The following is a 12500-nucleotide window of genomic DNA, read 5'->3' as shown; positions in this document are numbered from 1 at the left end:
TGTGTGTGTGTGTGTGTGTGTGTCTGTCTGTCTCTGTCTTTGTGTGTGTGTGTGTGTGTGTGTCTGTCTGTCCTTGTGTGTGTGTGTGTGTGTCTGTCCTTCTGTGTGTGTGTGTGTGTGTGTGTGTGTGTGTGTGTGTGTGTGTCTATCCTTCTGTGTGTGTGTGTGTATGTGTGTGTGTGTGTGTGTGTGTGTGTGTGTGTGTGTGTGTGTCTATCCTTCTGTGTGTGTGTGTGTGTGTGTGTGTGTGTGTGTGTGTCTATCCTTCTGTGTGTGTGTGTGTGTGTGTGTGAGCAGGCCGCTCGGCCGCACAGAGACAAAACAGACCTCGGTCCTGTGCGGTAACTCAGACCTCATTTAAAAGTCTGTGAGCTCCAACAAACACAAGAAGCAGCCAGAGCGAAGCGTCTCTCCCCCCACGGCTCCATCCCACCAATCAATCAATCAATCAATCAATCAATCAATCACATCGATGCTTCTTATATAAACCTCTCTACATGTTTCCTGTAAGACAACCCATAAACAACTGATAAACAGAGTGTGTGAGCGGTAAAGTGTGCTCAGATGAACACAGTATTTACAGAAGGTGTTTTGATTGATCATCAGATGTTGTTCAGACGTCTTTAATCCTATTTTATTATTATTTAAAGGCCGTGGCGTCACATTTAAACAACGAAAAAACAAATTCTTTCACTTCAGATTCTTTTAAATCACATTTCAGCTTCGTGCAGAAAAACGTTTCTCTATAAAGAGCAGGTCAAAGGTCATTGTGTGTGTCTGAGGCCCCTCTGTAAAAACTGTCCCCGTCGATGGAGCTCACATCTAAACAGGATTCAGCATCAGTGATGCAGGAAAGCATTTCTTCATCTGGGCTCACATCGTTTGATCTGGTACCAAAAAACCTGCACTGAAGACGTTTCCCACCAAACAGCGTCAAGTTTTCTTTTTTTACTTTTCTCACTTTCAGAGGAGTTCAGGAAGTTGTCTTCATCCAGCAGCTGCCTGTGACTGACACCTTCATTTGAGTCCTTTGAAAGGGATTCATCATCTTCAGATGCTGAGAACAACATTTCTCTTCTTTTGGAGCTGCGTGTTTGATTATTGATCGATATATGCTGAAGTGACGAGTTCAGGTGCTTTCTGTTGGTGGCTTTTATAAGTGAGGCAGCCACAAATCAAACTCACAAATCAGACACTTAAAGCCGTCATAATAAAAAAATGTTTTTCCTTTTTGCAACCCAAATTCACACGCAGAATATTCTCTTCCTGCACTGCAAACTCTGCAGCTGTGAAATCAAATATTTTATGGTTAAATAGATTTAAATGTTCCTGCAGGAACAATTCAACGTGATGAAAACGTTAAAGAAAAGATCAAACCAGAGGAGGTCGAAGTGTCAGTATCAACCAATCAGAATGAGGTTGTTGAGCAGCAGCTGACGAGATGAGATATAACGGGATCACGCTGAAGAATTTTCAGACCCGCCTCTTGTTTGATCCGGCGTGCACACTTTCACACTTTGTGTTTATAGAGTCACATTTCCGCTCCTCCTGTTGGAGACCTTACACACACACACACACACACACACACACACACACACACACACACACACACACACACACACACACACACACAGAATGATGGAAGCCGGAGATAAACTCTATTCTCTCATTCCGGCTCAACGTCACATGAATGTCCGACTCTTAATAAACAGAAATGTTCCCGCGGACGTGTGCTCGGGTTCGTGGTTGTCACGGTTACGGGTGACACTGAGCAGGATGTCGTCGCTCTCATCTTCCATCTTTCATCGAAGCGTTTGTTTGCTCGGGGTTTTGTTGTTGTTTACACGTTTAAAGTGCTGTTTTTCTCTCTGAGCCGTGTTTGTCTCCAGCTGCTCTACAAATCAAAAGTAAAGTTGCTCTACATAATTCAGAGTTTAGTCACAGTCTTCGAACATTTAAGATTTATGTATTTGGGTTTTTTTCTTTTTCTTTACTAGTTTGCTTGTTTCCCTTCCAGCTTTGCGTGTCGTTATTTGTGAATGCAAATTGGATGTGATTACACGTTTGCTAATGAAGAACATGTGTGTGTGTGTGTGTCTGTGTGTGTGTGTGTGTGTCTGTGTGTGTGTGTGTGTGTGTGTGTGTGTGTCTGTGTGTGTGTGTGTCTGTGTGTGTGTGTGTGTGTGTCTGTGTGTCTGTGTGTGTGTGTGTGTGTGTGTGTGTGTCTCCACCAGAGTGCAAAATAGTTTTTTTTTTTCTTCTTGTTGCCATGGAGACGATGAACCGTCTGACACCCATGTAAGGTGACTCCTGTCCAGGTTTTATGTTGACTGGAGCAACTGACCTATAGCCAACTTTGTTCAGGCTCCCTTGAGTACCCCACCTCCAAGTGCCCCCCCCCCCCCCCCAGCCCCTCAGGCCCAGAAAAAGGCTCATTGTGCAGGCAGAGAGCGAGCGAGCAGCGGAGGCCTGGTTCTGGTTAACTCGCTGCGATGCATCTGAAACACTCACCTTCCTCCAGGGTTTGCATCTGGAGCTGGTTTCCTGTTCGAGCCGAGCTGGGCAGGGGGCGGAGTTTGGCCCCCGCTCTGTGATTGGGCGAGATAGAGACTTTATGGACCCCAGGATTGCCAAACAGTAATCTGTCAATCATTGGCGTACAGATTGAAAGCAGAGCCTGATGTGAGGGAGAGCTTACGATAGGTCCAAAAAGAGCCAGCGAAAAAGCCGGTGCTGAACCAATAATCCAGCAGCAAATTTCAGCCTCAGCCAATCAGCTGCGAGTATTCAGACAACAAAGAACCGTTATGTTCTAAATTTAATCCTGCATCAGGTTTTTCTTTGGGAAATATTGAGTCCCGATCTCCAGTTATTAAAAGTAACAGCTTCGTTTGAGTCAGTGTAAAATGGCGGCCGTTCAGACGAGGCCTTTGTTTTTCTATAATCATGTGTAATAGTCACATTAGAGTGTGGCAGCATTTAGTAATGACGTTTAATAATAGGCTTTGCTTCCTGTTATTACTGCAGTCGCTCCGTCTACTTCAGGCCCCTGAATCTGCACACAGGTCCTTAAACGCCTCACGGATTTTAAAATAGTCTTTTAGACTGATTTGGACTGATGAATGTTGGGATTAAGAAGTTGTGAGTAAGTCTGGTTTTAAGTCAACCAATAGAACAGTTGTTGCGTCATCCCCACCTGCCAACTGTCTTCTGATTGGCCGCAGAACGCTGCAGGGCTACGCAGAAGCTTGACGCCGTCTCTTGAAATTGAAGTTTCATGGCGAGGAACTTTTACATATTTGTTTTTATCCCCTCTGGAGCTCTGTGGTGATCAGCAGCATGCAGCAGCTCAACTCTGACTGTTTCATTCACATTTATGTCGCTGCTGTTTCTTTCGTCTTCAGTCCGACTCGTTGTTGGTATTTTGTTTCTGCAGATTAAATGGCGTCCGACCTGGTCGGGTTATCCCTGACTAGCATGTTTAGCTGATGCAGTTCATGAATTTCCCTCGGGATCAATAAAGTATCTATCTATGTGCTAATCAAACAATGCTAATGCACCCTGCTGCCGCCTGTCTGAAGAGAACTCATGTGAAGTGAAAGCAGTTCAGACAGAGTCAACTCGTCTGCTCTCGGGTCCAAGAGACATGAATGCATCTTTCTCTCAGAAAGCCGATAAAGCTCAATGGAGCACAACTCTGAACCATATAAAAACCTGAGAGAGTCGTTTGGTAGCTTCAAAGCTAATCTAAAAAACACACGCAAATTTCCTCATTTTGCTTTATTTGTCTTTAATCTCCTCGTGGGGCTGACAAGGTGTGTGTGTGTGTGTGTGTGTGTGTGTGTGTGTGTGTGTTATATGGCTTTTTGTTACTTGCTGAGTGATGTATGTGTTTGTGTTGTTTTGTTGTTAATTAGCCTGAAGCTAACTCTGCTGCAGTGCGTCAGATGTTTTAGTTGCACATTGTCCTTTATAAATAAAGTTAAATTGAATTGAAGACGGAGGACTGAAGAAGTGTCAGTGTTTGCAGAGCAGTAAGAACGCTGCTTGCAGGTTTGAATGAATATTTGATTGGAGACTTTTTCTGTACTATTGATAAAAAAAAAAACAGAGTGTATTGTTTTGAAACATCTGGATAAGCGAAGTATTGAAGTATCCGAAAGGTTGACAGCCTTTGTTTGTGCTCCAGATGTGCGTCGACACTGAGTAAGCCACAGAAAAGGTCACATCAATCAAACATAATAAGACACATTATATCTCTGTGAGAAACAGGCACGATGTTGTTCTGGATGGCGTGGAGCGCTCCGTTCCCAGAGGTGTCATGAACTCTACCTTTCCAGCGAGCGCGCCTGCCAGCGCCGTGAGTCGGCCATTGTTGAGTTCAGCTTCCAGCGCTGGAAAGACTTTGACTCAGGTTTTCCCGCTCGGCTTCACCCGGCGCTCGCAGCTCCACTTCCTGCAGCTGACGGCAGCTTTTCTAGATGTGCTGCAGGGACACAGCTCCAGAGCGCGCTTCCTGTCACATGACTGAACATAAAGACATGACGTGCACCCGGGGTCACGGGTAGTGTGTTAAAAAAGTTCTACTGAAGCAGCAGAAACCAAAACAGACGAACAAGACGTGTTTTGGCACTGAGAGAGGTTTGTTATGAATTATAAGATTCAGAATCATTTTACATGCTACATGCTACATGCATGGAGCTAGCGTGTGTTATACAGACATGTCAGCATGTCATTGTTCTTAAAGCTCATAAATAATGAAGTAATGAATAAATTATTAGAACCTCTGACAGTCGCTAAGCTGCTAAGCTAAGGGGAAGAGCCTGAAGATCTTTCACAATAAAAATAAACTTGTCCGTGTCCACCTTGATTTTTTATTTTTTTTTGTCGGGCAGAAAAGTGCTGACTGTGCACTCGGAGGCGTTTGCGCGAAGATTTTGTGCACTGATAAATAAAAGCGCAGCCCGTCCCTCCTGTTGCCATGACAACATCATGTTAAGGATGCACGACTGACGCCGCTCCTTCAGTTCTCCGTCAATGCTTGTTTTATATTTTAGATCGATCAGACACAGAGGACAGAGGACGTGTCCGTCGTGTTACAACAACAACTTTCACCTGATGAGCCTCCATGTTTGACACGAAGCCAGTTTCAAAGGCTTCAAGTCGAGAAAGTTCCCGTGGTTGGAGTCTGACCGCCTCGCTCTCACTTCTCACTGGTTTAAAATTGAAAAGTTCTAAAAGTGGTGGAGTAACATTTGGTCTGCTGACCGGAGCAGCTGCCTTCTAACTGAATCAGAACCAGGGCGTCCATGTTGTCACGCTGCTTCTCTGCAGTGTAGCATGAAGACTGAACCTTCATTCAGTACGTGTGCTGTGTGTTTGGCTTTGTAACGTGATATTGTCGATGCAGCGTGATCAAACCTAAACGCTTCCTGCTTGTGTCCAGACGCGCTCGTAGGTGATCAGTGCTTCTAAAGTGAAAGATGTCCTCTCTCTCTCCTCCGCGCCGTCCGGCAGCAACACGAGCGAGGGGGGGAAAAGATCCCGAGCGTTGTTTGGCAGACGGACTGAGTGGGACTCAGAGAGGTATTTGATTTCACAACGTTTAAGGAGAAAAATATGTGCTCAGTTTGTGTCTGAACGGTCCCGAGGGGGGGGGGGGGGGGGGGCGAGCGGTGAGGCAGGGAGAGAGAGAGAGAGAGAGCTGGACAATGTGAGAGCTGCAGACGTCACTTGATGTTTATGATGGAGAAGACGTGGATCCCCTCAGCTCTCTCTCTCTCTCTCTCTCTCTCTCTCTCTCTCTCTCTCTCTCTCTCTCTCTCTCTCTCTCTCTCTCTCTCTCTCTCTCTCTGTGGCTCTCCAGCTCGACCTCTGGGTGTTTTGCGTCTTTGGCTCAGTGCAGAGTTCTTCTGGGTCGGACACAGGATTCCCCCCCCCCACTGGGGGGGGCCCAGTGGGCCCGCCACAGAGTCCAGAGCCTCTTGTTCTCAGAGCCTGTTTGTCTTAGTGAAAACTCAATCAAATGAAAGGTTTGATCCACAGGAGCGTTGGTATCGTCTGAATCTTCTCTGACTTGGATCTCTCTGCACTCTGAGACTCGGTTTTCCCCTTTCAGTCCTTTTTTTTTTTATTTTCATTCACTTTTCATGTCGGCTGGATGGATTAGCTCCACGCCCTTGTTTTATTGGCCGATGAGCTCAGCCTTGTTGTGTGAGGGCAGCCAGTGTTCTGCTCAGCTAACGCTCCACTGATCCACAGCATGTGGACCGACCTGCTCAGACGGGCTCTCCCCAAAAAAAACAGGTCACTGCACCCAAACATTGCCCCCGGTGTAAATAGTTGTCAGTGTGAGGGGTGAAAAAAAGAAAAAAAAAAGAGCAAACAGTCGATGCAAATCCAACAAGAGAAAGAAAGTCCAGCGTTACCTCACGCAGCTGTAAAAATGAGCTAACGGAGCGATGAGCTCACTCACCCGGCGCTTTCACACTTTTTCACTCATAAAGACGACAGCTAATATGTGTGTCGACTAATTGTGTGTGTGTGTGTGTGTGTGTGTGTGTGTATGTGTATGTGTGTGTGCTGCAGGGAGTGAGCACCTGGGCCTGTTGCATTCTGGTCGACAAGCGGTTCCATCGATTCGGCTCATATGTATTTTTTGTTGTTGTTTTTTTCCTCGGCTGCATAAACAGACTCAGACTGAACTTTATGGATCCTTTCAGGATGACTCCCTCAGGGAAATTTAGCTTCCCAGCAGCATATAAAAAAGTAACAATATAAAGAATAAGATAGAATAAATAATAAAACGCTCTTCCTTTGGAAAAAAATAAAACATATACAAAAAAGTATGATGGAAGAAGCAAAAAAAAAATGGCTGAAAACAATGATTATTATTATTGTGATTATTGCACTTACAAGTGAAAATGAAAAAGTGTTTTTTGATCTGACGCCAAACGAAGAGTGTCGCAGCGTCAGAGGAGTGACTGTAATGCGTGCAGTGAAAGTCCCGAGTATTCGACCTGCATGCTTCGAAACATTGACGTGTTTAAGTTAAAAAGATAACGACACGACCTCGGTCTAAAACTGCAGCTCAGAACAGCAAAACAAACCTGCTGCAGGTTCCTCTCATTCCCTCTCTGACTCAGCCTAAACAACTTCTACACGTTTTAGAGCAGCAGTTTATCATGAATGATTATTTATCTTTGATAAACTTCTGACTGTGTGTTTCTGGATGGCCTGTCTCTCATGTTTTTGTCCTTCCTCGTGTGTCCCAGGCTCTGGGAGACTCGGACTTCCCCGCCGTGTTGAGGCAGCTGCTGCCCCTGATGAAGCCCAGAGGAGGAGAGGACGCCTCGTCCTCGTCCTCGTCCTCGGGGTCCAGGTCCCGGGACGATGAGTGCGGCCCCGACGAGCTGATCCTCCTGCTGGTTTACCTGTACTCCCTGGCTGACGAGGCTCGCGCTGCGGACCAGGAGGAAGAGGAGGAGGAGGAGGAGCTGGAGAAGCTGGAGATGGAGCTGATCGGAGCGCTCACCCTGCTCATCACCCGAGAGAGCCAGCTCAGCCCGCTGCTGCAGAAACTCACCGGTGAGACGAGCTCATGTCCTCCAGAGAGAGAGAGAGAGAGAGAGAGATTAGAGCGGGCGAGTGAGAACACATGAGTGTTTATTTCCTCTGCCACGGCCTGCAGCGCTGTTAATGGGAGGACTCTTATCAAAGTTTTCACACCCCATCTCTCTCCTACCATCCCTGTATCACTCTCACACACACACACACACACACACACACACACACACACACACACACACACACACACACACACACACAAACACCATTTTTTGGTCTGTTTGGCGAGCAGCTACACAAATATTGGAGTGTGGGAATGTCTGAGCTTGTGGATGAGTGTGAGAGAAACGTCTGCTGCTTCTCGCTGATGAGAAGAACATGACCGTCACCGCCTTCAACACCAACATCTGAATCTTCGACCTTCTCACTTTAACCTGAAAGCACACAGGAGAGCACATGTAGCACACTGCCTGTGCCGTGTGTTCAGCCTGAATGGATGAGACATGAGCTGGGAGAAAAGATGCTTCCTTGTACCTATTCTGATCTGTCGGCCATGACAGATGAAACATGAACAGGGGTCTGGGTTCGAGGAGTTTCGACCAATGACCCGTTAGCACGCTTTGCAGCAGTCATCCATCGCCCATCACGTGACTCAGATCTATTTATCTGTGTAAAGCTGCTCGTGCAGCTAGATTTCAACCTGTCAGCCAATCAGCTTGCAGATGAGCTGACTACCTGTAGAGCATCAGAAGTGATCGAGCTGATCTTCATTCAACCATGCACACTTTTTAATTCTTCTGGTCTTCAGGACAGACCTGACAAAGCTTCACGATTTGATTCTTTGACGACATTTCTTCTGCATGAAAACCTGCTTCACTTCCCCCTCTGAGTGCAGAAGGTGTGTGTGTGTGTGTGTGTGTGTGTGTGTGTGTGTGCTGCAGAGTGTTTGCAGGTTTTGGCTGAGCTGGTCACTGTGTGGTGGAGCAGATCAAGGCCGGCCCCGAAGATGAACGAAGCGTCTGCCTCCACACCACAGCCAGCCGTACCTCCCAGAGTAATGGCCTCTTTAACCTTGAGCCTGCACACACACACACACACACACACACACACACACACACACACACGTCTCCTCCCCTGCCACATACTTCATAATTAGAGCTACTTTTAGTTACCTTCACACACACCCTGAAATAATACACAGGCTCATATATTATAAAGAGGGGTCGCTACGTCCATGTAAAGCACTCATAAAGATTGTTGATCCCTCGCTCTGTTTCTCTCTCTCTCTCTCTCTCTCTCTCTCTCTCTCTCTCTCTCTCTCTCTCTCTCTCTCTCTCTCTCTTGCTGTTCTACTTGGCTTCGTGCAGTTTGGATCGAGGGGCCTCCTGGCAGGCGAAGGCTTCAAGATGTGGCTCATGTTAAAAACCTGACTCTCTGTTATAAACACTTTGTTGGAAATTACCCTGTCAGAATGTGCCAGGTGTGTGTGTGTGTGTGTGTGTGTGTGCAGCTCCTGCCCTTGCTTTCTGTATTTGAATGTGTGTGTGTTTCTCTTTCATGGCGTAACGTGAGGCGGGAGGTCGTCTCTCTGCATCCAGAGCAAAAACATCGATTGTGACATTCTCCCAAATTAAAAGAGTCAAATGGAAACCAGACGCTGAGTGAAACCTGCTCGCCATGAGAACCGTGTTTGCACAAAGTCTTGTGTTTTGTTCCCCTTGGCTACAGTGTGTGCACAAAGAGCGTGCAGAAGACACAAGAACAACACACACACACACACACACACACACACACACAGACAGACAAGTGAGTTAAGGACAGGACGCGTGATGAGTTAATGCTGCACACCCCGACCTCCTTCTGGGACGATCATTAAAGAGCATCTTCAGGAAATGCTGCTGCTCAGACTACTGTACACTGAAGATGTGTTTTCTGTTTCCTGTCGGCCATGTTGGACCTGACGTCCTTATTGAGTTGTGATGTCGATGAAAGCTGGTGTGACGGTCTCTCTCGGGTCTGTGGGTGTTTTACTTTTTCATCTTAAAATGTTTAACAGATTAACAGGAAGGTTTGGCAGCAGCGTTGGATTGATGCGGGGTCAGAGGTCAAACAGACGACGGTGAAACGCAGCAAACTGAGCTGGACTCAGCTTGACAGCGTCGCGAGCTGATTTTTAAAATGAGAGTTTTACAACAGAGAACAAATCATGACTTTGGTGGAGACAACGAAAGGTGGGCACAGGTCAGCGAGAACGTCCCTTAAGCCCCGTTTCCACCGAGCGGTCCAGCTCGGTTCGTCTCGGTACGGCGCACATTCTGCAGCGTTTCCATAGACTGATCCCGGGAAAGATTCCCAAATAAGCGATCCGTACCGTCCCACTTTTTGGGAGCCTTCCGTCGGGGTGCAAAGAATGTCGAGCCGACCCGAAAAGGTGGAGCTAAACACTGCAGTCTGCTCATTGGTTGAAAGAATCGTCACTTCCTGTGTTACGTCTGTAAACAAAACCCCGCCATGTTTAAACCATTGACTGTGACACAGCTGATTGTTTACGTGTGTATTTGTCCTCGCCGCACACAGCCTTCTCTGAAACAAAGCTGGATTGAGTTCTTGTAATAAAGAGTCACATGACAGTGACAGAGGAGATGCACTGCTAGATGTCTTCTTCGTTGGTTTTGTTTGTGTAGCGTTTTTTGCCTTTGATGAATTTATTAGTTAGCGGTTAGCTGTTAGCGGTTAGCTGTTAGCTGTTAGCGGTTAGCTGTTAGCGGTTCGCTGTTAGCGGTTAGCTGCTATCATGTGATGCTATTACATAGCGGTTATCATCATCCGGCTTACACGCCGCCTACAAAATAGGCCTACACACGTACCGATCCGTACCGGACTGCTGAGTGGAAACGGGGCTTTAGTGAAGCCATAATCTCTTATTCTAAATGTTTTCATCCCCACACAGAGTACTGATGAAACTCCATATTATAGTAATGATGAAATAAAGCACTGCTGGATAAAATATATGCTGTGTAGCTTTTGAACGACGATGGAGAAATGTTGGGAACGGGGTCATTAGCATCAGTCAGCAGCTTGTTTGTTGTCAACGCTCCAGCGTGTATCATAGCTCTTTAAATGACAGCGTGGGGATTCTTTTCATGCAGCTAAAACAACTTGTAGTGTAGTTAAAAGGTGCTGCTCGGTCTGCACGTTGTGTCACGTCATGCAGAAGGAGAATCCATATGATTGTTGTACATGGCTGTCTCAGCGTGTGGCTTCCATTAAAAGGCTGGAGCTGCTTCCTCTCACTGCAGCCTGGGAAATCAGCTCTTAAACCCAAACGCTCCTCGGCCGACACCGCGTGAGGAAGGAGCCGTGTTGGTCCCCAACAACACAGCAAATACAGAACAGACACCGTGATTGGATGAGAGACGCAGTGCTCTCCTGAAAGCTGCAGCGTGATTGGCTGCTGGCAGACGGTCTGCGGTGAACACGGCTGCTGTGTGATGTGTGCTGCTTGTAAATAGCTCCGAGCGGTTAATGTTAATCTCTCGTTCAGTTGTGGCAAAAAAAAAAGACCAGACATTGATGCGGGCTAAGAGGGCGATTATGAGCGTTCCCCAGACTTCTTTATGGACGTGTTTCCGCTCAGACTTGGTGCTCAACCAAACCTCCTCCATCTTTGTTCCCGTTACTCCTTCTCTTCTTCGCCGGCTGAGAACGAGAGAAGGCCAACTCAAACGTTTCCTTCTTGGTGTGTGTGTGTGTGTGTGTGTGTGTGTGTGTGTGTGTGTGTGTGTGTGTGTGTGTGTGTGTGTGTGTGTGTGTGTGTGTGTGTGTGTGTGTGTGTGTGTGTGTGTGTTTGTATGTGTGTGTGTGTGTTTGTGTGTGTGTGTGCAGCCCCAGTAGTGACAATATGGTGGCGGTGATGGTTGTGATTTACGAGCAGCGGGGACTGAAAGAGGGGAAGAAAGTCGCAAAAACAAACTGGCAAGACATGAAGTCAAAGAGGAATCGCCGTGGTTTGAATGTCCTCTCTGCCCCAAACACACACACACACACACACACACACACACACACACACACACACACACAGGTTTGTTTTTCATCCTGTCGGCCGGGCGTGCACGGGGCAAAGAGGAAGAGGGGAGCAGTTTGAGAGTCGGACCTCCCCGACGCCGCTGTTTGGGTTGGCAGTGCAGCACGGGCCGGTCGAGGGACATGAAAGAGATCACACATAACTCAGGCCACCAACTCTCCGTCTGCTGGCCACTCCAACTTCTCTTCTCTTTGTGTTTTTTTCATTTCCTTTTCTCCATCTTCCTTCTCCTCCTCCTCCTCCTCCTCCTCCTCGCTCTGAGGCCCAGCAGCACCCGGCTGGTTTCAGGGGGAAGTGGAGCAGAAGTTAGTCTAATGATCGCGCCTGATTAAATATATTTCCCCTGTTGTGCTGTGTTTATGAAATTAGTCCCAATTATTTTTAATTGCCGGCCTTTTTTTTTTTTTTTAACTTCCTCCCCTGTTACACACACACACACACACACACACACACACACACACACACACATGTCTATGAGGTGAGGCCCGTGGAGCTCATGGTGAACAAAGCAGCCGGCGGTGTTGCTCTCTCTCTTCATCAGATAAGTTAACGACGCAGAGCTCGCTCTTTAATGAACTCAGGCTCATCAGCTCCTCACCGCCGAGCCACACAGGCGGGGCCACACACACACACACACACACACACACACACACAGCCACCATCAGACCCCCAGACTCACATCCCCACCCACCGTGCTGGAGTCTCTTGTTTTCTCTTATCCAACTAACTTCCTCCTTTCTTCTTCCCGGAGTTCAGACTCCGTCCCGAGGGTTTGTGGCAGTTTGGGTTAAAAAAACAAAAAAAACAAGCGAGAGAGAGAAAATGGCAACAACTTCTGACTTTCTCTGAC

General features: G+C 47.1%; 1 protein-coding gene across 2 annotated transcripts in view; it reads left to right on the top strand.

The window, feature by feature from the left end:
• Positions 1-12500, top strand: part of scfd2 (sec1 family domain containing 2) — a 112901-nt gene that overhangs the window by 55318 nt on the left and 45083 nt on the right. For both annotated transcript variants that reach the window (XM_079350806.1, XM_079350805.1), the window contains one exon: positions 7275-7587. In XM_079350806.1, coding sequence (XP_079206932.1) covers positions 7275-7587 — 313 coding nt within the window. The remainder of the gene's footprint in view (positions 1-7274; positions 7588-12500) is intronic.

This window comes from Symphodus melops, assembly GCF_947650265.1.
Source record: "Symphodus melops genome assembly, chromosome: 8".
Classification (NCBI taxonomy): Eukaryota; Metazoa; Chordata; class Actinopteri; order Labriformes; family Labridae; genus Symphodus; species Symphodus melops.
The sequence above is the reverse complement of the archived record's forward strand: the minus strand, read 5'-3'. Positions and strand labels throughout refer to the sequence as shown.